Source organism: Temnothorax curvispinosus, unplaced genomic scaffold (genome assembly GCF_003070985.1).
Source record: "Temnothorax curvispinosus isolate PA1 unplaced genomic scaffold, ASM307098v1 QBEX01001787.1, whole genome shotgun sequence".
Classification (NCBI taxonomy): Eukaryota; Metazoa; Arthropoda; class Insecta; order Hymenoptera; family Formicidae; genus Temnothorax; species Temnothorax curvispinosus.
The window spans coordinates 493,803-517,736 of record NW_020211567.1 but is presented as its reverse complement, the minus strand read 5'-3'; the positions used below and the strand labels follow the sequence as shown (position 1 = coordinate 517,736).

General features: G+C 38.2%; 3 protein-coding genes across 7 annotated transcripts in view; 1 reads left to right on the top strand and 2 right to left on the bottom strand.

The window, feature by feature from the left end:
• The window catches only part of LOC112468533 (inactive rhomboid protein 1), a 42,862-nt gene extending 29,666 nt beyond the window's left edge, over nucleotides 1–13,196 (top strand). The window contains exons 5-15 of one of the 4 annotated variants that reach the window (XR_003042416.1): nucleotides 5,615–5,925; nucleotides 6,115–6,201; nucleotides 6,678–6,872; nucleotides 7,767–7,950; nucleotides 8,359–8,595; nucleotides 8,705–8,731; nucleotides 9,302–9,492; nucleotides 9,671–9,967; nucleotides 10,282–10,435; nucleotides 10,836–11,633; nucleotides 11,704–13,196. Coding sequence is in view for 3 of the 4 variants with exons in the window: in XM_025037755.1 (XP_024893523.1) it covers nucleotides 5,615–5,925; nucleotides 6,115–6,201; nucleotides 6,678–6,872; nucleotides 7,767–7,950; nucleotides 8,359–8,595; nucleotides 8,705–8,731; nucleotides 9,302–9,492; nucleotides 9,671–9,967; nucleotides 10,282–10,435; nucleotides 10,836–11,270 (2,118 nt within the window). In the remaining variant the exon portion in view is untranslated. Of the gene's footprint in view, nucleotides 1–5,614; nucleotides 5,926–6,114; nucleotides 6,202–6,677; nucleotides 6,873–7,766; nucleotides 7,951–8,358; nucleotides 8,596–8,704; nucleotides 8,732–9,301; nucleotides 9,493–9,670; nucleotides 9,968–10,281; nucleotides 10,436–10,835 lie in introns of all 4 variants that reach the window. The other 3 variants (XM_025037764.1, XM_025037755.1, XM_025037772.1) reach the window with 3 other exon arrangements.
• A 3,593-nt stretch (nucleotides 13,197–16,789) lies between these two features.
• LOC112468561 (tctex1 domain-containing protein 1-like) lies at nucleotides 16,790–18,690 on the bottom strand. Its single transcript, XM_025037789.1, has 4 exons — nucleotides 18,681–18,690; nucleotides 18,387–18,520; nucleotides 17,957–18,150; nucleotides 16,790–17,678 (listed from the first exon to the last, which is right to left on the bottom strand). The coding sequence occupies exons 1-4, from the start codon at nucleotides 18,688–18,690 to the stop codon at nucleotides 17,513–17,515; spliced, it is 504 nt and encodes a 167-aa protein (XP_024893557.1). The 3' UTR covers nucleotides 16,790–17,512.
• Nucleotides 18,691–19,311: 621 nt separating this feature from the next.
• Nucleotides 19,312–23,934, bottom strand: part of LOC112468439 (low-density lipoprotein receptor-related protein 2) — a 45,262-nt gene continuing 40,639 nt past the window's right edge. For both annotated transcript variants that reach the window (XM_025037612.1, XM_025037623.1), the window contains exons 27-29: nucleotides 22,748–23,720; nucleotides 22,569–22,668; nucleotides 19,312–22,456 (exon numbers count right to left, since the gene is read on the bottom strand). In XM_025037612.1, the coding sequence (XP_024893380.1) occupies nucleotides 22,181–22,456; nucleotides 22,569–22,668; nucleotides 22,748–23,720 (1,349 nt within the window). In that variant the 3' untranslated portion in view covers nucleotides 19,312–22,180. The remainder of the gene's footprint in view (nucleotides 22,457–22,568; nucleotides 22,669–22,747; nucleotides 23,721–23,934) is intronic.

The following is a 23,934-nucleotide window of genomic DNA, read 5'->3' as shown; positions in this document are numbered from 1 at the left end:
CGAAATTCGGCCAACAATGCCTTTTGTCTATTATCACGAAATATATGTTCGAATTTATACATTTTCGGCCTTTCTCGATCGCGGCCCATTTGAATTCATCGAGCAGCGGCCACATTGCACGGGCGCGCATTGCGCGATGTATTCTCCTCGCGCCCCGTGCCGTGCGCGGATGGTCGCGGTCGGCCATATTTCAAAACTTACCACTTAACTCGTACCGCGGCCGGACTACGACTGGAGCATGCATCGCCGCGGGAAAGTGTGTGTCCCTTTCGTATATACCACGATGGCCCATTAAAATATTTTACGCGCGACCCAGAAAGCGGTTCAATCCGCGAGAGTCCAAGTCGATGCCAAAGTCGAACGGAAAATTCACGGTCGCCTGCGATCATTCTTGCATTAAGACACACGCCGTCCCGAGTATTTTAAAAACTTTCATCGCAAACTTATTTGGACTTTTCCGCCTGACTTTGCAGTCATAATTTGACGAGCGATTCGCGCGCAATTGTTGATATTGCGTAATTACAATTGTAATTAATGATTATAATAACCAATAACAATAATTGATAGGCTTAAATACTTGTCGGAAAAGGTCACGCTGTCATTTATTGTAACATAATTATTTAGAAAGTATAATAGATAATTTGAAGTACATTATTATAAATGAAATACAGACATCGAATATTTCGTAACGCGAAATAATATGATTCGCGTTACAATTTTTTCAAAATTACTTTGTGCGCCGACTTCTCTTTAATTCCTTCTCTTTATTTCCTTCCCTTTATTTCCATTTCCAGGATCCGAGATAACAATTTTTAATTTCGGACACACATTATTACATCTTGTTTCTGAACTGCTTTTTTCCGTGATTAATATACGAAATGTCATTGCGATATTAATATATTTTTCGTTGTTACTTGGATTATATTATACGTATCGGGCGTTTTGAACGAACGGAACGAATCGCGCGATTTCCGCCGATAATTCCGCACTGTCCCGCGTCCGATTTTTCTCGACGTGGCACCATGGAATTATTATCGGCGATCGAGAAACCCGAGCGCAAAGCGACGAAAATGAGAGGTCCGAAAAACGATACGAATTAATTTCCCTGCGATCCGTTCCGCGCGATCAAATCACAATTCCGCGATTCTCGCGATTGTGCACTGGCAATAACAAAAATTTATTAAGCGGAAATGCGGCCTGCGCTGCTTAAACTATATTTCGCGAACCCCATTTTAATAACAACTATAACGTACAGTGTTGAATCTGGAACATAAACTCGGTCATAATAGTACACACACGAGATTTCGACATGGATCGCCTGATTTTTTTACGCTGGCATATAATATATTTTTTTAATTAATTATTTCATTATTTTATTTTTCCTCCTTAATAGTAATTTTTAGGATGAAATTATTTAGCGTCACAATATTTTTATCGAGTTCCTTTACTCCGTCCTAAAATGTTTGATTATAATCGTTGGTAGAAAAATTTGTATTATAAGAAGTACATTTTTTATTTTATTTATGTGAGTTACAGTCGAGCGAAATAGCGGTCGGTAAAGCTCGTCCGGAAAAAACGCAGCTGGACGCTCTGATGAAAGTAACGCGCCGATCTTACTTGATAATGGAGTTTATTAGATTTCTGCTAATAAATGGAGCCGCTGTCTCCTTATTACGTCGCGCTGCGCTCGCGCGCGCTCGGACGCGATGTAAATTTTAATAAAAACTCGCGTGTAACGCGTGCGCCGCTCCGCGCCGCGCCGCGCTGCGCCGCAATTAATTACGACTCTGCAGCGGTACGCATAAAGGGCGAGTAAAGCGAGTTACGAGGGTAATCTACTCCCTTCGTTACGCCGCCCTAAGATTTAAAACACTTCGTTACGCGCGACGGGCGCGACGACGCACGCTTCTCTCGCTCATCATCTCTCTGTCCCGCTCTTGTATTCCATCTTCCTTTTAATTTCGCGGAAATGGCGAATTGCGCGCATTGCCGCATTCATGCGAGAAGTAAATAAGGAAATCCTGCCTTTTCCCCGCAAAGGGACGAGAGTTTCTAAAGTGATTTATCCTTGATTCTGAGGGTTTAAGTCATGCAAATTGTGCAAATTTTCCTTTTAATTATTAAAGGAACGTTATAACGTTTGGCAACCCAAAAAATTCCTTAAAAAATTGAAATTTTGTAGAAAGAAAGTATGTGTGAATCTAATTACACAGTAATTTCCTGTTTCGGCTAAATAAACTCTTTAAGAGCGAAAGCAGCCCTTCAAAGAAAATCTGAAATGTTTTCATATATCTATAATTAATATTGCAGAAACTATAAGAGACATAAAAAGAATATTAGATACAAAAGTTCACAATTTTCATGGTTTACAATAATATAATAAGAGAGATTTAAAAATATGTTTGTAAATACTTCTCCCACCATTCTCTTAATCCGTAGAAATTTTTATTATTTGATAATAATCAAATGTAAAGTTTTTTATAATATTTTGCGAATTGGAGATTTTAAACGTACCTAAAATTAATCTTCAGTGTTCAAAAACATATTAACGTATGTTCCAAAAATATAACAATAAATATTCGTCGTAAATAAAAAATATTGTCAAAATTTATTTGATTTAATACCATTGTACAATATAAATAATGTAATATAAAATAGCGTTCTGCAAAATTAGCGCATGAGATAATTTTCGTAGAGCGTAAATATCTATCCTTCCGAGCGCGTCCGTTATCCAACTATAATAAAACCGATTAAGAAAATAACGAAGAAAGTATTTAAAAATTTAATATGTTTTATCATATTACAGGCATGAAAAGTGAACTTTTATATTTTTCAATATCTCTTATAGTTTCTACGATATTAACAGAAATATGAAAAGTCAGATTTTCTTTGAAAGAAGGTTTTTACCTTTAGAATTGTTTATCACAAACAGAAAATTGCTGTGTGATTAGATTTATATAAATTTTATTTTTTCAAAGTTTCAGATTTTTAGGAATTTTCGAAATGCTGGGACTTTCCTTGTCCACAGTGGATATACTTTTAAAGAGAACATTGAGGGATATACAAGTATCGATGTCCTTTCAGTAAATTTCAGCATTAGTCCTGGCGGAAACGAAACGCGGGGTGTCGATATACCAACTGAAGCCATTTCGAAGTTGCAACTGCGCGGTCGCATCCGCCAACGCGGACGTAGTCGTTAATGCCGGATTATGCAGATCTGCGTTTAATTATATGCTCGCAAAATGATGGATTTTCCAGCGAATGCTCATTATGCGTGTGCCATCATCGTTGATCGATATTAATGGCGAGCCAATAATGTAATCTAATCATGACGATGGATACGAATTAATTGGGTCTCGAATTATTGCCGATCGTTATCGTCGAATCGGATCCTTTAAATGGTAATTTCTTCGGTTTTTTCTTTCAACGACTTTCAATGACAACTTCGCAGTCGTGTCATTTCATTCGAGATTTAATTTAACTGTATTCAATAAAAAGTTTTTTTTTCAATTTCATGTAATTGGATCTACTATAGTATCGTATTGACACTTTAGGGGGGGAGGGGGAGGAGGGTTGCACTTAAAAACAGAAATAAAGTTTAGTTTTAATTAAAATATGATGAATTTCATCCTTTTTATGAAGAATGAGCAAAGGAAGAATGCTATAAAATTAAGATATGCGTTAAATTTGTCTTTAATCTAATGGAATGCCAATATAAATATCATATATTTTTATTTGTCAAAGGATGTACATCGCAAATTGAGATATTTAACATGAGCCAGGAATGCGAGCGCGAGATATATGTTTTCTCTTGATATAATGGCGAGCCCGTTAAAGCGGAAAAATTCCCGGAAGCGGGACTACGCCTCTGTGAAATCCGACGGAATTTAATTTCGTGCACGGCTTGCGGGAATTAACATTCACTCCTGTTATTGCTTCGTATCGAGCCCCGCCGATCGGATTTTGTACTGTCGCGACACTCGGTTCTCGGCTGTTAATCGTCGTCCACGCGCAATTGAACGGCGTATTTTGAAAAATGCGCCAGGCCGTTCTGGAAAATTGAAAGTCCTCGATCTTTCATTATCGCTTTGAGATAGAATCGATTAAAAAAAATTATAAAAAGGTCCCGCAGTAATCTGAAATATTCCGTCTCGTTGTCCAGTTTCTTTGAACATTTCGGAATATTCTTAAAATTTCTATTTACAGAATACGTTATATATAATACAATTATATAATTTATTAAAACGTAGAAAATTACGACAAATCGTTACGTTTTCGGGAAGATTTCAAGGAAGGGTCGGTTTTGTTGATGAAATTTTATCGGTTTACTCTGCGACACCGTGTATATACGCGCAGATTCGCTTAACAAAGACATCGTCTCGTTAGTCGGAGGACATGGCCGAAACAATATCGGCGGAAGTTGCGAACTTAAACTGCCGTTTAATGCTGCTAGTTTTACGAAGTTTCGAAGGGATGACGGCAAATGCATGGTCAGACACGCGGCGGCTGCCGACTGGTTTGCACTTACTACTGACCGGCAGTAGTAGGTGCCAGCGAGTGGACGACCGATCGGACGGCGCGGCGCAGCGGCCGCGCGTGAGAGAGTGTGCTTTCGACAGCTCTGACAGTTTATTAGCGGTATCGGGACTGTAACTGGGGATGTAGCGCAGTTAGCGATTGCCGCGAAACTTTGGACATCGATTTGTAACGCTTTTGCTTTTCCAAACGTTCCCGTAAGACAGCTCGCGTGCCCCGATCTCCTTGTTAAATCTTTCAACGTTCGAGAAAACAGACTTGTTAATTATGAAATTGGGATAGCGGAGATCGTTTCTTTAGTGTCGGACACACTGTTAAATTCTTAGTGTCGAATTATACACGGAGAGAATTTTCTCTTAAAATTTACCCTAAAATCATGGTAGTTGTGGGACAACATGTACCACCAAGAATTTTATGCGATCTATTCTGATTAATATCTACCATAATAAAAAATATTAATATCTATTACATTAAAATATAAAATATGTTTGATTAATTTTACTAAAATATATCTAGGAAATTTCAATAATTTTTCAAAATTTATCAATTTGCTTGGCAATTTTTATCACGTTGTTTGTAAAATGTCTTTTGTATATTTTAAAAATTCCTTGGTTACCAAGTTGTCTCAAGTTTGTAGTGAATTTAAGGGTAAAATATAACAAAAAATTCTCTCCGTGTACGCAGTTTGAATCATTTTTAACCATTTTTGTAGGTCGCCACTATTCTTACTCTCGATACGTCGTTAATTTAACTAAATCGAATCAATGAAGTTAAAATAATACGGTTTTGTGTTAAAATAATAAATTTTGACACACATGGTGGTTAAAAACAATTTAATATTTAATAACAGTGTAGAGGCGCCCGAGTTTTGTCGATCGAATTTACCTTTTTCTATTTTCTTGCCTATTGCTTATATCTCATCTTTAGAAACTATTTAGTCTTTATTCGCGAAAAACTTTTTATATAAATAAAAAGCATATGAAAATTGGTATATATGTACTTTTGGCAAAGGTATTCAATTTTCAGGAATACAAATATCGTGATCCTATTTAATGGAAGCACCATTGTGTGTTGACAGTCGTTGACAAGGCAGCGTCCTCGCGAGCGCTCGCAATCACGTCCGGAGTCGCGCAGCTTCCCGCCGAGCACGATCGCGTACCTGTCGAGGACAGACCCCGACAGCGGCCAGGACGAGGACGAGGCCTTCTTTGAGAGACCCCCGCCGCCACCGCCGCCCCTTCCGCTCCCGCCGTCATCTCAGCAGTCGCAGACGCAAATCGATCAGGCCTCCAGCGGACTGGTCAAGGACGAAGAGGTCGGCGCTAAGAAAACAGATGTTCTCGACTCTACGCAGGATCGCGAGGGGATCAGTACCGAGGAGTTAGTTGGGTAGGTTTTGTAGAATTAGGGATTTCGGGGATATATTAAAATAATTACAAAGAAACGTCGTAATTTTAAAATTCTTCTACCCTTTTGCAAGTTTTTGGGGTGAAAAATCAGAGTCGTTTAGATTTTAGATGTACATATGTTTTTCTTTAATCTTCGGACAGCGAGACATTGGGTGCTCTTTCCCTGCAGGTTCGCACAGCAAAAGGATGACAGGACGACGATCGACGGACAAGTCAGACGACCCCGTTCGATCCCGAGGGACCATTATATTTCCAGGTGAGAATTCTAATTCCCAATTAAGCTCTTCCTAATAGAAAGTCAAATATCACAGTCCTAATAATTTAAAGTGTTGAGCCATCAACCTATAAAGCTAATAAATAGCATTTTATGTTAATGATTTAAAAAATAATTCAAATACCATATTTTTTAATGATTAATTTAATAAATCGGAAATAATGGTCTCCCATAAATGTCTTGACTCATCTCGCGGAGATGAATCGAGGATCAATTGCATGTGAATTAAATGAAAGACAAGATCCTTGCGTATTATCAAGCTTCGAACTTGATTTATAAAAGCTCCTTTGCTTTTGAATTCTCGCAATCCAAGAGCCATTGCGCCATTTGTAAATTGCAAGGACCACATACGACTTAGATGATCGTAAGAACCTGTTTTGTATACTCGGATAAAAGCAAAGTGGACTTATCGTTGATCGACAAACGCGCAAACATGTACAACGAGAAAGAAATTACAGAAAAACAAGTTGGAGCAGGTCGAAGTACGACGCGCCTCCGGCGGAGGGTACGAGGGTGCCGCAAGAGGAAGGGGTGACTCTCCGCAGCCGGGAGATAGCCGGGACCACGAGGATCTCCCGTGGCACGATCGATCGTGTATTCGACAACAGCAATCGGCGGCGATACGGGATGGGCATTGTCGGTCGTTTCTTCGGGTATATTATTCATATTTTATTCCTTGTTGGTTGCGAGGCCTGAAATAAATTACATTTATGCGAGAGCTAGACTGTCTTAATTGAAAATCAATTAACTGACTGTACAAGATGATCTGCCTTCAGCGAAAGACAGTTGAAGTTCGTGTAATTTTTATAAGGTATATTTTAGACGGAATATTAAAAATGAACTTATCAATCTACCGTACAGTTTTCCTCTAAAATAAATTTAATGTTGTTATGATAATTTTTACATATAATATACATATAGTTAATATATTTTTAAATATATATATACATATATTATTTCGTACAATATTATATTAATATTGTTCCAGCGCCAGAAATGATTAGTTGAATCGATGGCGACTAATTATTTCTGGCTGGAATATTCGAGGTAAAATTTATTATCGGAACATATCGCGTATTGTGGGTATTATTATTATAGAGAAAACGGTTTGTCTATTGACAAAATCGAGATTATAGCAAACAAAAGGGAATATTTAAAGTGAATTTTATTAATTACCTTTTCCTTTGAATTAAATTAAATGGCATTATTATACTTTTTACATAATGCCTGTTATACGTGTAATTCGTATATTTTTGTTATATATCTACGTGTACAATTTTTTATAATTATTTCACACAATATTATATTAATACTATTCCTGTCAGAAATAATTAATTGAATCGACGTCGACTAATCGACCATTACTGGCTAGGATATATTTGCAATATTATCAGAACATATATGTCGCGTATTGCGGGTACCATTATTATAGAATAGTATAGAAAGCCTTTTGTCTATTGACAAAATCGAGATTAGAGCAAACGAAACGTACTAAAGGGAACGAGAGCTCGGTGAGGTATTAAAGTTTTTTTTCCTCGTTATTCCAGGCGATCTTTTCGGAAAAGCGTCGCGCACAAACCGGACATAAAGAAGCAGTTGGACAATTTCGAGGATCACCGGCCGTATTTCACGTACTGGATCACTACTGTGCAAGTATTGATTCTGATAATATCGCTGGCCTGTTACGGATTCGGTCCTGTCGGGATGGATCTCAAGCATCGATCGGGATTGGTGAGCAAATAGAAATTCGCTGTCTGTCGGCTACAGTTATTTACGACGGTCGGTCACTTCTTAGAAACTTCGCTTGGCATTTCGTCAATCTTATTGGAAAACTAATCTCGTTGAGAATAAATTCAAACGCTTTATGCGCAGAAGATAAAACTTTCCTTATTTTAGCTATGCTGTATTAAAGCAAATTGTGTTGAGTCCACTCAAGCCTTGTTTGGAGCAATAAGAAGTGAATGATCACTTTAAGCTACAACGATACTTTTAGTCTTTGTTTCCTTTTAAATATGTACTGAAATTTACGCTTGTTTAAAATATTTCGAGCTTTATTTAAATGCTAGTCGCTGTTTTTTTTTTTTTTTTTAATGAAAAATGTAAGGACGATTGGAAAAATGTGGATTGAATTGTGCCCAGGTTCTCGTAACGAGTCTGTCGTTGCAACAAGTCGACTACCAGGAACCGGCGAACTTTTGGCTGGGCCCTAGGGCTGCAGATTTGATCCACCTCGGGGCCAAGTTCGCGCCGTGTATGCGCCGGGACATCAAGATCCTGAAGGAGATCGACGTGTGGCGGGAAAGAGAACGGGATACTGCCTGTTGCATCAGGAATGACGATTCCGGCTGCGTTCAGTCCAGCAAAGCAGACTGTTCCGTAAGTTTCCCCGATATTATTTCGAGATAACACTTTGTAACATACCGTTGGCTCTTCACGGACGTGTATGTTTGTGATAATAAAATTTTCTTCCATGCGCGCCCAACAGGTCCGGGGATTGAGATCCACTGCTATGGTAAATTATCGTTAACTTTTACTTCGATTCCTTAGCCCCCGAAAAAGCACCTAGCGAAAAGAAGGAAAGAGAATATCCCACACAGCACAGGATATTTTGAGGGACATTTATGCATCCGCTGGATATCCAGTGGATATTTAATATCCGCTGGATATCCACCGGTTATTGAGATATCCCACTTTATCTGTAGGACGTCCCTCAGATAAAGTGTGCTGTGTGGGATATGTTTTCAATTTATTGCACATTGTCAGCTCGTCACAATTTTTCATTATTTGATTTTGAAACTTTTCTGACATAAACACAAATGCTTTCTCTTTTTATTAGTCAACGTACGAATGTAATTTGTCCCCATTTTTAATGAAACAGAAAAGTTTTAAGGTGTTAGTTTTTGCTACATAATTTATTTTGCTAATAAATTACGCACCACGACTTCTGTTATTAATTTAATTACGTGTTAATTTATGCATGTTTTGATCCAAGAGATTGGGAAATATCCAATGATATTTTAAAGTCTCAAAAATCAATCCTCGCTGACAACGAAATCAATTACGATTGTGTTGAATCTCGCAGAATACAATATCGACCTGGAAGAAATGGGGACCCGGAGACAGCGGGCCCGGCGGTCGCATCAGTGGGTCAGTTTGCGGACTGGACCCAAAGTTCTGCGACGCCCCGGCGAGTATCGCACCTTACGAATGGCCAGACGACATCACCAAGTGGCCGATCTGTCGGAAAACCAATCCTTTTAGCCAACGTTTCAGGTGAGTTCTACCCCGTAATTTTATTCACGATTTCTCTAAAGGGCAAATAACAGAATACCCCTACGCGAAAAAGCAGAGCTATTTGCGGAAATGAGCTTGTGAAAATAAATATATTGTAATTCACGAAGATTAAAATGGTTATAAAAAAGAAATACATCGAAATATTGATTCTTGACAGTAAAAACGGGGGTCAACGGGGCAACGCCAACTTTCCCATCGGCCGCTACAAGGATAAGATGGCGGAGCACATGGTGTGCGAGGTGATCGGCCATCCGTGTTGCATCGGGATTCACGGGATGTGTCGGATCACCACGAAGGAGTACTGCGATTTCGTCCATGGTTATTTTCACGAGGAGGCATCCCTGTGCTCCCAGGTGGAGTGTTTGCACGACGTCTGCGGGATGATACCGTTCCTGCATCCGGAATGGCCGGACCAGTTCTATAGACTTTTCACCACCATCTTTCTTCATGCCGGGTAATAGCTCACGACAAACAAAAGATCGATTTTTTCATCTTATTAAGTCTTGAAGAAGCAAAATACATTTATTTATCTCACTAATTGTAAATTAATTTAAAAAGAAAAATTTTTGAAAACAGTTTATTTCAATAAATGGATCCCAATAAACAAAATCAATTTGCCGTTAAATGTAATAAAAAAAAAACAAAGCTATTTATTTATTTTTATTGAAACTTAATAAAATAAAGAGCCAATCGATTAGTTTGAGTGAATTAATTTCAAAGAAATAAACTTGTGATTTATATGTTTATTCCAATAAATCGATTTTTCAGAATCATCCACTTGATAATTACGTTGCTGATCCAATATTTTCTGATGAGAGATTTGGAAAAACTGGCAGGCTCGTTGCGCATCGCTTTAATCTACTTTATCGGGGCTCTTGCTGGGAATTTGGCCAGCGCAATCTTTGTACCTTATAGAGCAGAAGTAAGTACTTAAACCGTATTTTGTTAATAATACTTTAGATATAATTGTGTCAAACTCATCATAAATTATGCTAAACAATAAGATTGGTAAAATGATGAAATTATAAGTTATTTTATTCTCTTGTAAGAATACAAAATTTTGTTTATATTAAAAGGAAAGTTATCTATATTTAGTAATTTATTGATTAAATAATATGTTATCAGTATTTACTGGCTATCAAGATTAATCGAGATTAATAATATTTATAGACAATTGTCTGTCTAATATTAAGATATTGCTAAAAAATCTCATTTCTCTTTTTTTATTGTATATACAAAAAACAAAAATTCTTTTAATCTATCACGCTCGTTGAAGCTTTTGGATATGTACATCGACAACAATTGTCGCCACTTGATTACAGGTCGGTCCAGCCGGCGCGCATTTCGCTTTGCTTGCCACGCTGGTGGTCGAAGTGCTGCATTGCTGGCCGATGCTGAAGCACCCACGTCGCGCACTGTCCAAGCTGATTCTGATCCTGCTGGGGCTGCTGACGCTAGGTATCCTGCCATGGATAGACAACTACGCGCATCTGTTCGGCTTTATCTTCGGCTTCTTGGCGGCCTACGCGCTGATGCCGTTCATCTCGTTTGGCCATTACGACCGTAGACGGAAGATCCTGCTGATCTGGGTCTGCCTGATCCTGATCGTGGGCCTGTTCGCCCTGCTGCTCGCCCTCTTCTACAACGTACCGGTGTACGAGTGTGAGGTGTGCAAACTGTTCAACTGCGTGCCGTTCACCCGCGACTTTTGCGCCTCCCAGAACATCAATTTCAAGCGAGAGGAGCAAGCGGTATGACACACGGGGCCGCGGTTCACAGTCGAGCGCGAAATTGTTCCGCTCGGCCCCCGACCTCACGCTCCTCATCATCGCGCGCATCACTGCAATACGCCATTACCGTTCGCCGCGCTCGTTCTGACGACGCTCCTCGTCGACTCCCAAAGATGTGTCTGAAGCCGCAAGATCGGTCGGAGCTGAATAAAGGAAAAAGACTTTTTCGCTTGAAGGATAACCATAGCTCGAAAGGCTTAACTGTACGAAGCTGAAGAAAGTTGTCTAAAAACAATCAGAAGGAAGATTTCGCGAATCATTAAAGAAAGACGGAAGATTTTTTAATTTTTTTGACAAAATTAAACGCAAAATTTTGGAAGAGGTTTAAATGTAATAAATTTTTTTTAATTCCTTGATAGAAGTGAAAGAAAAGATCAATAAATATTTTTCTTCATTCTAGCTGGAAGAAAAACTTGAAAAGGAAGTTGTTTCTTAAGTTAAAAAGAAACTGTGAAAGAAGACCAAAAAATGTTTTTCTTTACTGTAGTCACAGAGAAAAGGGAAGAGATCTCATTACGGAAAAGAAATCTTCAATTTTTAAAAAGGAACTAAAAAGATAGAAGGATAATTTCTTGTCTTTCCGATAAAACTGAAGGAAGAATGAAAATAAGCGTTTCTTTGGCCTTCAATCGACATTTAACGATCTCATCGAGCTTCGAGAACCATCAGATTTGCGTTATTACAGTCGCAAGATTTGCAGAACGCAAACTTTGAAAATAATCTTATTACTTAACGACCGCGCTTCCACGACGACACTATTCGAATCACCGAGCTTCTGAAATTTCGCAAACTGCAAAAGTTCCACCATCAAAGTTTCCGAGTTTTTCGAACTTTGAGAAATCCAACGATCATTTTTCGATCGTGTTCGCGTTATTCGTAAGAGTGATATCACGGTGCGTTCGGGGGACATGGGGGTTTGATAGTGCCTGGATCGAGCGGGTGAAGGTGATGGATCCCGACCGACATTTTTTCGCTACTGCCAACGAACGTTAGAGAAGGAACTCGTGTTCGTCGACGCACGACGATGCCTTAACATTATTAAGTCTCAGCGTAGTGAGTGGCTCCCGACGTGAGCTGGCCGGGGCCCAGCGGGCCTTGAGGGAGCCCAAGGACTCTGAATCGCCGAACGGGGTGTAAATAAATGCATCGCGAGACGATGACGGACGGATGCTCCACGGATCATCTCCGGGTCCCCGCGGAGTTCGGCGCGGTTAGCATCCACCGTTTCTCGAGGTGTTAATAGGATTAAACGGAGAGGCGGAGGAGAGCCAGAAATGTAAATAGGATCGAGTCTTGTTACCATTGTAAGGGCGATCTTGTAAGCTAACTTTAGGGAGAACCTTGAAAGTGCGCACGTCTTTCGTCTCTGCACGATATAGTCCCCCGCACCTCCGACATCCGGAACTATTGTCTGTGATGGCTTGACCTTGGAGATATTTTTCGTAGCACCGCGACGGCCGTAATGACGATGGCCGCGAGCCTTCCTGCAGGGACGATCGGTGGATGTTCGCTATCTGGATACCAGTCGATCGCACGCTCATGCGAAACATCCGCCAGTTTTATGGAACTTGTATGTACACATACTTTTCTTATCAAAATCACTTCGTGTTGTCTTTAATGTTATTGGAAATACAGACAGACGTTTTAGATAAATGCTTTATAATTTTCGACATAAAATATTATGAGCCATATAAAACAAAATTTCAAAAGATTAAAAGGATCGTTTTGTTTTTACACATATAGATATGTATCAGTATTTTAACGAATCCGATGGGTTTTTATATCAAGTGCTATTGAATCCGAACAATATATGCAGATTTTACAAATCATAAAATACATAATTTGCTGTTAAATATAATTATTTTAAAAAGAAGATATTATCCGGAATTAATATCAAAACATGACATAAAATTTGTCAAATTTTAATCACTATGTTTTAATTTTAATAATAACATAATTGATTTTATATAATTATTATTAACAGGATTACACTCTTTGACATAAATATATCTGATTTGTTAATTTCCTGGATAAAATGATTCTGTTAATTTACTGTAATATAATAATGAGATTTTATAATAACAACCAAATGTAATCTTATGCAATGTTTCAACATCGAGATTTATGTTAAAGCGCAATTGTTTTTAAATGTTTCATTGCAATATGCGAGAGACTTTAATATACTTTAAAATAAAACCGAATTTTACATTACGCTTTAATGTCGAATATCACGAAATAGTGTACAACAAAACATGGAGTGTACACGCAATATAGCGAAGAATAATTGCGACGCCCGGTTGGTATCCAGATGATTGACTCCTCATCGAGGATAGGAGGGAAGGGGAGGTCCGAGGCAGAGGAGGCGGAAGGAAAGTGTTAACGATTTAAGGCGAAACGAATCAATTTTTTATAACGACGTGAGAGAGAGTGAGAGAAAGAGAGAGAGAGAGAGAGAGAGAGAGAGAAATAAATGAGAGGAAGGCGCGAATATCAGAATTCTTGATCAATTTCCGAAGTCTGTAAATATACATTTTGCGATCGTGAGGGAGCGTGAGGGAATAGAAGAGGCGGTGTGGAAGAGACAGATATAGGTACGCGAGGCATTCGCGCGAGATGATTTGACGATTTTGTTCAGGGGATTGAAACCGTGTAACCCTTTAGCGGGGCGAGGGAGCGAAAAGGGATCGGATGTTACAAGCATTTTCGTAACAATGGGAAGAGTGCCGTTTCTCTATTTCTACGCGTAGCGTAGCGCGGAAAATCGTTTCCGGTTTCAATCCCTATTTTATTCCGTTCATCGCCATGTGTACATATACGCGCGTGTATTCCATTTTATTGTAGAAATTGTCCCCGATATTAATTTCGCACAGATCTGCGAAATCACGCTTGCAGCTACGACGATTACGATCAGTTCGAGTACTCTACGATTCGTCACTCGGTATTGGTTTAAAATGACAAAAGAATTTCGAGGAAATAGTGTATCGAACGGAAAGATACTAAAATGCAAGAGATGAAAGAACATTTGCTGAGATTGTTAGGAAAGAAAAAAAGATTTCTCACACACACGTTTACCTTCTTCCACGTAATATTTCTATACAATATGTGCTAGTTATTTTTAAGTTCTTTCAGCCTCGTAAGCCTTTGTACTTCTTTTTTTTCAAAGCAATTGAAAGGACTGTGCAACATCCGCATTCGCCGGACAATTACATTAGCGTAACACGTATGCGGAATGCAAAACGTAACTTGACGTCATTTGCAGGTGTCATCATACCAGTTATCATGATTGTCATTGCTATTGCTCGCATTTAATCCAAACTATGCATTTGGAAACTTTGTGATATACGACTCGATGATCGCACGAAGGAACGGGGAGAGAATGGGACGGAGAGAAAGTTGTATGTGTGTTCTGTGCGTGTGTATGTGTGTTATACGTGTGCGCGCGCGCGTGCGTGCGTGTGTCGGGGTGGCCCACCACCCTATTAAACTTTTTTTCGGATTATATATATAAATATTATAAATATATAAGCGTATACCGCATACGCGCGAGTTAAGGTGGATCGTCGATGACGAGCAACGTATTGTTATTATTGTAAATGTGTTATATACAGATAATAGCATGCAACAGACACATACACACATACACACGGTATACACAAAAGTACATGGACATGTGAAACAATCGTATATACACGTACACGTACCCACACGATGGAGATAAATAAATTGAGAACTTTCGATAATTCCATACCGATCACGGCGAGGTGGAATGTCTCGCCTTCCCTCGCGGGGGCGAGAGAGGAGAACGGAGGGAAAGAGAGAGAATGAGGGAAGAAAAAGGGTAGTTTCATCCCCGATTATGGTTGTTGTAGGAGCCAAAAATCACGAGCAAATTGCGCGATCGAACCAAACTTTTTACATAATTAATTTTATATTTTTTATGGCTGTACGAGACGAGAAAGTTTCGAATGGAATTCATTATATGGGATGTCTCAAGAGTTGCACGATATCTCTATAAAAGTCAAATTTTTTTTAAGAAAAACGGCATCTTTAAAGAATTTAATAATAATAATTCAATAGAGTCTTAATAATCTTTTAATCATGAGCAAGTAAGAATGGGAATTTTGACTAATAGAATCATGTTGCTTTCAACCTTTTTTTTAATTGGATCCTGACTTGGTTCCAAGAAAGTTGGAGATTCAAAAGACATATGGTGATGCCGATGGAAGATTGGCCTTTGTATATAATAATAGATAAAATTTTATTTATCCGAGAAAGCAATTGTAAATGTTTGGTATCAAAAAAATTGACGAGCTAAAATATTTTTGGAAATAGATTTGTCTTACGTATCTATTCTTTCTATTTAGATCAGACATTCCGTTTTAATTTAAGAAAAATCTCACGCTTGTCTTACATATTGCGATAATTTGCGTATAATTATTAAAAAAAGGCTTTGATATTATTTTCAATATTATCACTTTTTATTACGGAGAAAATGTGTTTCTACATTTATATAACATTATACTATGTATTATGTGTTTATTATTTTATTTATAATTTATATTTTTTTACTTTGTAAAAAGATAATTATCTCGGTAAAATCCACAGATCCTCGATCGCGCGGTTGACTTGTAATTTTTGCGATGCGGCGAATCACCGCCCTTGTAAATAAACGTATGCGTCAAAAATGGACCAAGGATCTACATAGTGCAGCTCGTGCGTGTAAAATTGATCGGCAGGTAGGATTGTAAGTAAAGTTACAATTAATCCTAATTATTACGGAGGAACCACCGCGAAAGGTAGGCGAATTCGGAGGGGGAATTCACGGATATTCTCTTCTGCGAAATGAGAATCTTGGTTTTCGAAGTCAAGAAATCGGCTAAAAATCAGAGAGACCCCTTTTGTGTAAACATTTTTCGCCGTTCCGTTGGAGTTGACTAACGTAACATTTTTTTGTGGCAGTAATTTTTTACCGTTTCGTATTCTGTATTTCGATTTACGGGACAACGGTTGGTCTGGCACTGTCCATTTCGAGAATTGGGGCTGTTTTTTCGTGCGGTGCTTTTGTTATTAAAGCGATGCAGTCATTCAGTTTAAGTGCAGTCGGTTGAAATGAAAAAATGCCTTCGAATTCCTTCTATTTTCGTGAATATTTCTATATGAATACAGACGGCGAAAGCAATGCAAATTACGAGATTATAATTGAGAGTACGAAACAAACTTCATAATTTTAGAATGTTTACAAAATTGTGAGGAAACTCGTGTTTTGGCACACGTGTGAAGCACAAGAAGTTTCGCGTTGTACGTTCGTGTCGAACTGTAATTTCGAAAATTGACGATTCGATTGCGCAGAGTGAACTTTTGTCGGTCTTTCTCTCAAAATTAGCTTAATTTTCGCGGTGTAAATCATACGGGGCGCCGGCGCGGCGGCGCTGGCTTGTAATTAATTAATTAAGGCTCTCGCGCCTCTTTTATATAAATATTATACATATATATATGTATATTATATACGACTTAAAAAAAAAGAACATTCCACCACGGCCGCGCGGTATTATTTTTCTGTATCCCTGTATCTATAAAAGCGCGATATAAGTATTAAGAAACGGACTTTAAGGGAATATACGACTGTATTAATTAAAGATTGATCAACTTATTATTATTATTAAATCACCACCATTATCATCATTATTATGGTTGCCACTGTTAATATCATTACAAATAATTATCTTGCTCGGTTTCTCATCTATAATCATCGGTGCCCTTCGATTATTATTAATAATCATAACATTACATTGTACTTGTCGCTGTTATATACATACACATATAAATATATAAATATATAAATATATATAAATATATAAATATATATATACGAATGATATATATATTAATTTAATAACAATAAAGAAAAACGTGAAACACACGTGATCTGATTTGTGTGTGTGCATGTGTGTGTGTGTTTGTGGATCAATGATCTTTTCTTCAAGCATAACATTGACGAACATTCGATTGAGTTTAAATATTGTGAGAGAGTACGGTACATTTTTCCATTAATCCGTTTTTGATTAATTTTATCTATACTCTTTCTTTTCTAAAACTTTGTCTGAAAAAACGCTCTTTATTTCTGTTTAATTCAGAATTAAATTGTGTGCCAGGGCTTGGTTGCTGATCATCGTCACAAAATTTCTTCGTCAATTTTTTTAAATACTCGTTCATTCGTAATAAGTTCCCACGACGAGGCCCGTCGCGACAAATTCCGCAGTCTCGACCACATGGGTGGAGTACGTGTCTCTCTGAACGTCCCATAATTTGCCAAAATCCATCCGTACGCTTTGTCCTAGCTTTTGGACGATCGACATGATGACCACAACTTTGTATCTGAAAGCAACGATAAGTTGCTCGGATAAAAAGTGTATTCTTTACTAGCGACGTGAAAAAATAAACATTTTATACTTCTTACTCTTCACACACTTATAAAATTAAAATACGTTATTAGACGGTCAAAATATATAATTACTAATTATTCTAAATCTATTTAATTCAAGGTTGCATCAGATAAAGTATTTAATTAAATTTACACATTGGAAAATACATTTATATGTAAGTGTTCAAGATGATTACTATACGTGATTTGGCGTAATTATCGATATTATTACCGATCATAGTACTTCCTGAAAATTTTGTCGCGCACTTCTTCCGACATTCTCTGGCAGATTTGCATGCAAACCTGAGGTTGATATTTCAAGCCGACTAAATAATCCCGCATCACGTCGATCAAGATTTTATCAACAATCTCACACTTGAAGGGCTTGTAAGCCTCCAGACGGTAAGTATTTTGGTACCTCGGGATCTGGAAGATAATTTTTATTGACGTCTCAATTTAAGTTATCACATATATTATGTAATCCATTCTACCTCTGTAATTAATAAAGTCATTTTAAATAAACTATGAGTACATATCGCGTTCACATCTTCCCTACATTATTTTTATTTCAAGAATCATTTTTGGGGTTATAAATATTTTAAGTTACTGTGCAAAATTTCTTTTATTTTGCCGAATTTTGGATAATTTTTTAATTGAAATACCTTGAAGCCACCTTTGTCTATGCGAAAGAGCATGCTCGACTTTGGAATTCCAACAAGGGACGGGCTGCTGACATAGGTTCTGGAGCGAACGGCTCTACCGATTACGGACCACGCTCTCGACATGGATCGTTGTGCTGGTAATTATTAATATATTCAATATTATTTAAATTATTAATATATCCAATTATTGCTGTTATTTGTATCAAATCAGTTATTATAATAATAATTATTAACGCATATTGTGTAACGGGACTCCGTCTTAATCTCTTAAAGCCATTATTGATTAAAACTTACACGTGCCCATGCTTGTTGAAGATCGTTTTATATAAATGTGTAAAATGATTGATAAAAATTATCTTAAAAATCGTGTATATTGTATATCAAACAGCGATTAATATATGACTTCCAAAAATTCCATCTAGTTTTCAACTTCAACCCCCTTGAAATTGCCGCATTTATTCTTCTTATCGTCGTCCAATAATTTCTCTATTGGCATGTCTTTTTATAAAATTACATAATAACAGAGAAGTTAGTCAAAAGTGTATTTATTCTTCCTTATTCCCAGCACATAAAAGTTGTACACATACCAGTTATTTTGCAGTTCCTTCTTATATGTTAAATTTTAAAGAATCCAAATTCACAAAAACAAGAATGATCGACGTAAAAGAAATAACATCCTAAATTTTTAATGTAAAAATAAATAGCAGTTAAATCACAATTAATTGGAAATGGAGTCAATTTAAACGTGTATATATATATATATATCGAATAAAATACCGAAATTATAATCAAAATAAGTCGAGGGAAGATATCAGCGGAATAGAAATTATGTGAAAGTAGGAAAGGAATGGATATGTTTTCCTAATGGATTGCATAAGAAAATCAATTTACGCCGTAGTCGGGCACGAAGGGTGCGACGCATATGTGCATTTGATATATATATTGCATGAGCATAGGGAAAACTGGATTGTCAATTTTACAATTTATTCTTGGACGGTATCTGTTCGATTTTTGCACAATATATTAACAATTGTTGTTCTGTCAACTCGATAAAAAAATACACAAAATACTGATACATCGTAATATTTAGGACACTCTGGAGCCCTGCCCAGGTCAAAGTCGATTGCAACAGAAAAATATATATATTTATTTATTTATTTATATACTCTTTTATGTATAATAATCTGTGTGGAGGGTGGGTCAGCGTTGATAATTCTCTTCCTTAGTTCTCGCGAAACGTGTATATGTACAACGTGCTTACGTTGATCCCTCAATATCTCTTTACCGAGATATAAATTAAATATATATCCTTGTATTCTTGATTAATTATTTTTTCCGAGAGCGTCTCTTCTCTCTCTTCAGAATCTACACGTTTTAAATTCTATCTAATATTTACAGAATTAAAGGACATCTTATTTCGAAACTATAATGTTGTCGAGATGAAAGAAATTATAAGTCCTAAGGATTTAATTTAAGGAATTTATTTTTCTCTCGTAGGACTTGAAAGTTGTTGCAATAAATTATCAGTATACAAGGATATTGTAATCATAGTTTCTGCGGAAGAAGAAGAATTACGCTTACTGACCCTGCAAAAAATGTATACATTAAAAGGAATTAACAGACGTTCATTGAGACTTGAAATAATTGATACTAGCAATTAGCTCAATTATGTCGTCCATTAATCAAGAATTTAAAAAAATTAATATTTTAATGCAGATTGAAATACATGGAGATTATTTTGGTTTTGTTTGTCGTTCGCCATTTTTACGAAAGATACAGTATCGTTATAAGAAAACGCTAAACAGTGCTAACTCTGTTCAGTGTTGGGAACAAGTGGAAAGAAATAGGAAGGTATGCAAAACTGTCGAAATAAATCTCTGATTTCGAAGCTTAGGCAGTTAATCTTGCAGAATAAATTCTCGTCGATTCCTTTTAATTCAGCCATCTTTTGCAGGAGGAGTACCTCACATAATCTAGAAAAAATGTACAATGATGGTCGGCCGGGCGAATGTTCCTTGCGAAAGCACAATGTTCACCGCGCAAGGGATGTTTCTTTCTGTTCGTAAAAATCGATTGTGCTCTGTAATAACATTCACAAGAATAACATTTAATAACGCTCATGTGTGAAAACATCTATATCTCGCTCCTCCTGAGCTCGCGCGCCTCTACTTATCGTAACAAGGAAAAGGCCACTTTTCAACATGAAAAACTATATAACGCCACGCCTTACAAAAATACTCCGCTAAGAATACAGCTTTTTGAACGGACGTACGTGCATCATTGACGCTCAACTACTGTAGCTCAGTTTCGTGACTGCTGTAGCGGGATCATTTTCAACCCCGAGAACATTATTCGCCATTGAACTTTCATCAAAGTCATCGGCTGTTATAGAGGTAATATTAGATCTCTCATCGCTTTATATTTTATAATACACAAAGGGAAAAAAACATAATGGGGATATTGAATTAAGCTAAATAATAAAAGGTACTAGTCAATACCTTTGAGCTTTATAAATCTCTATCGAAGTTAAATTTGATCCCGTCCATGTTGTAGTTGAGAATAAATTTCACGCGTGCACTAAGTGCTCAAATTGTACAGTAAAAAACAAGCAAGACATGTTTGAATTACTGAAGTTATCAAATTTTACAAGTTTTATCGAGTCCCCAAAAGTGTAAAATGGTAATAAATTGTTCTCTTTCGCAGCATAATTTCGCCGTTTTTCATTACAAGTTGTAAAATAATTAAAAATCGCACGGAGATGTCATGGCAGATGTTCCGAAGGATTGTTTAAGGATCAAGCGTACCAATTCGAGCACCACGCGCACGTGCACGCATACACACACATATACATACACATCCTAGCTATTGGAAGTGTCCCGCGTTATCGTTAACACTTCAAGCAGCAACCTCGAGAAAGAATGGAATGTGTTGCGTCTTTTATGGTACACGGATAACATGAACATTATACTTTGTTAGCAATTATATTTACAAGACTTACAAATCACACACCTAGTAAAAAATGACACAGTCAGTGCCTATTGCAATTCGCTCTCGCCCTATTCTCCCCCCGTGAAATCGATGCTATCGATTCGTCTGACGGCCGTGCCGTTACTCTCCGAAATTTCAAGATCCTAAAGCCAGTTCACAATTCCTGGCTCGAGGAATCTGGAGATTTATGAGAATCCGTGGTCAGAGATTCTCATAGGTCTGGAGGATGCGGAAAATTGAAAACCTAAACACATCGAGGCTCTTAGATACAAGGACACGCGAAGTTGTAGACTTATGATTTACTACGCAATATCTCTTTCGTCAAAAATATCCGAGGATCCATCCCTAAATTTTCTTTTATCCATTAAAAAGAGAGAAGAGGAATGCACAATGTAGAGATCTTCAAATCTGAAGATCCATTTTACTGTCGAAACTTTTATAGAAACCCATGCGTCTAAAACTCTCTTTCTTTCTTTCTCTCTCTCTCTCTCTCTATAACAATTTATATCCTCTCTTTCTCCAGAGAAATCCAGAGATCCCGATATTCTCATATCCGCGGATCACTAGATAAAGTAGAACATTTAATCAATCCGTCACACGTTAAAAACATCTCGGCGAATAGCTTAATAAATAACGTACACGAGCAGTTGCGAAGTGATCCGCACTGTTTACGTAAAAACTGGTAAACTAATTTACGTTTGTGTCCCTATGTATTCTTCGCAGACTCGTGAAATATCTCCACCATGCTTGTTTCAAGTTCGATGCACAACAGATCTAAAGGAATTCCTAAATTGGAATGATAGTCCCTAGCACTCGGACTTGTCCTCCTCGACCAGCTGTTGAGTATCCTTCCCCGAGTCGATGGGCGTCGGGTCCAGTTCTCTCCTCTTCAGATGCAGCTGCGGCGGCTCCTTGTGCTGTATGCTGGAGGGCTTCATCTCCGCCGGCATCTCGTACATACTGCCGGTGCCGGTGCCGTTCGTCGTGCCGCTCTCCATATTCACCGCGTCGTACATCGGATTACTGAAGTCTCGGTTCTTATTGCTAACATCGTTCAAGTTATACTCCACGTCGAGAGGTTCCTATAAACATATGATGGAGAACAGGTACAGACGTAAGTAAAATTTATTATTAACTTATTGCACTGATACATATATTTTCAATTTTAAATCGAGGTGAGCAAAGGACACTTACCATTCTCTCGTGAGCTTCTGCACCAAACTCTACATTGCTGCCTTGGCGGAAGGAAACACTTTGAGCGCCTGTGAGACTGCCGAGGCCACCGGGCTTGCCACTATAAATATAGTTAAGTTTAATAAAAAATTGTCTTTATTCTGCATTACTATAAAATTTTTAAATTTGATCATGCTTACAATGGTCGCTTCTTGAGAACCATGAAGATCGCGGCGACACAGAACAACACCAGCAGGCATATGACTATGGGAATAACTATAGCAGCGGTGGATCCGCCCGCACGAGCGGCGACCGCCGCGGTTTCGCAGAATTCGCCATGGAATTCCTCGCGACAATTACACGCCAGCTTGTCGTCCAACTCTTGACACCGCCCGCCGTTCTGGCAGCGACATATCAGGGGATCTGGGAGAGGCCTTTCGTTTGTAGCGTCGCAATGCCTCTCGTCGTCCTTCATCAGACGCTGGAAGAGGCCGACGCTGTCCGAGCATAGACAACGGTGCCCGCCGGGAATCGTTACGCACAGATGAGTGCACTGATCGTCATGGCATGGATTTCTCAGGCTGGTATTGTATCTCAGCTGATGATAGACCTTGACGCCTCCGGGACTAGGGAGATTCTTGACGATGGTCTGCGGAACTCCTCGGCCAAATTTATCCTGTCGAATAAGTTCACCCGTTTGCTTGGTGGTCCAATAAAGATTGTTCTCGAAAACATCCAGCGCTATTGGACTCTTGAGCGGTCTGCCTTTCAAAACGATTCTCCTGTTGTTACCGGCCAAACTGATCGCCTCAATGGTATCCAACTTGCTGTCGGACCAGTAAAGCGTGTGCTCCATAGCGTAGTCGATGGTAAGCGACGAAGGACTGGCTATTCGTTCGGTCACGAGTGATTTGCGTCTAGCCCCGTCCATCCAGGCTATCTCGATCTTTGGCTGATTACCCGAATCGGCCCATACTACCTCCCCTCGCTCGGGATCCACGACCACTGCTGTTGGTTGTTCGAGATTCGTTGTAACTATGCTACGTCGATACCTGCCGTCTGATTTAGACATCATAATTTGGCCGCGAGGAGTGGTTCCTGATTGATCAATTTCGCTCCAATACAAATTACCGGAGATCCAATCCACCGCTAAGCTCGTTGGCCTCGAGTCAGCTGTAAAAATTAATACTATCAGTGAAACATACCGCGTGACTTATCTCGTAAACTGATGAAAGACATTTATGTGGCTGTGAAAAAGCGTTGAATTTTGAAGGCTGCTCCACGCGATGTAAATATTTAGGAATTTAAAATTCCAAAGATGTAAAAGTAAGTGGCAGAATGCCCTTAAAAAACTAAACTTCGAAGAATTAAAATGAAACAAAAACTG

Bases quoted from the DNA above. Each gene is read 5' to 3' on its own strand.
- LOC112468561 (XM_025037789.1), bottom strand. The intron at 18,151-18,386 runs GTATTTCAATTA...ATTATCTTCCAG, and splicing joins TAGACAAAGGTGGCTTCAAG to ATCCCGAGGTACCAAAATAC. The intron at 17,679-17,956 runs GTAATAATATCG...CGTTGCTTTCAG, and splicing joins TTCAGGAAGTACTATGATCG to ATACAAAGTTGTGGTCATCA.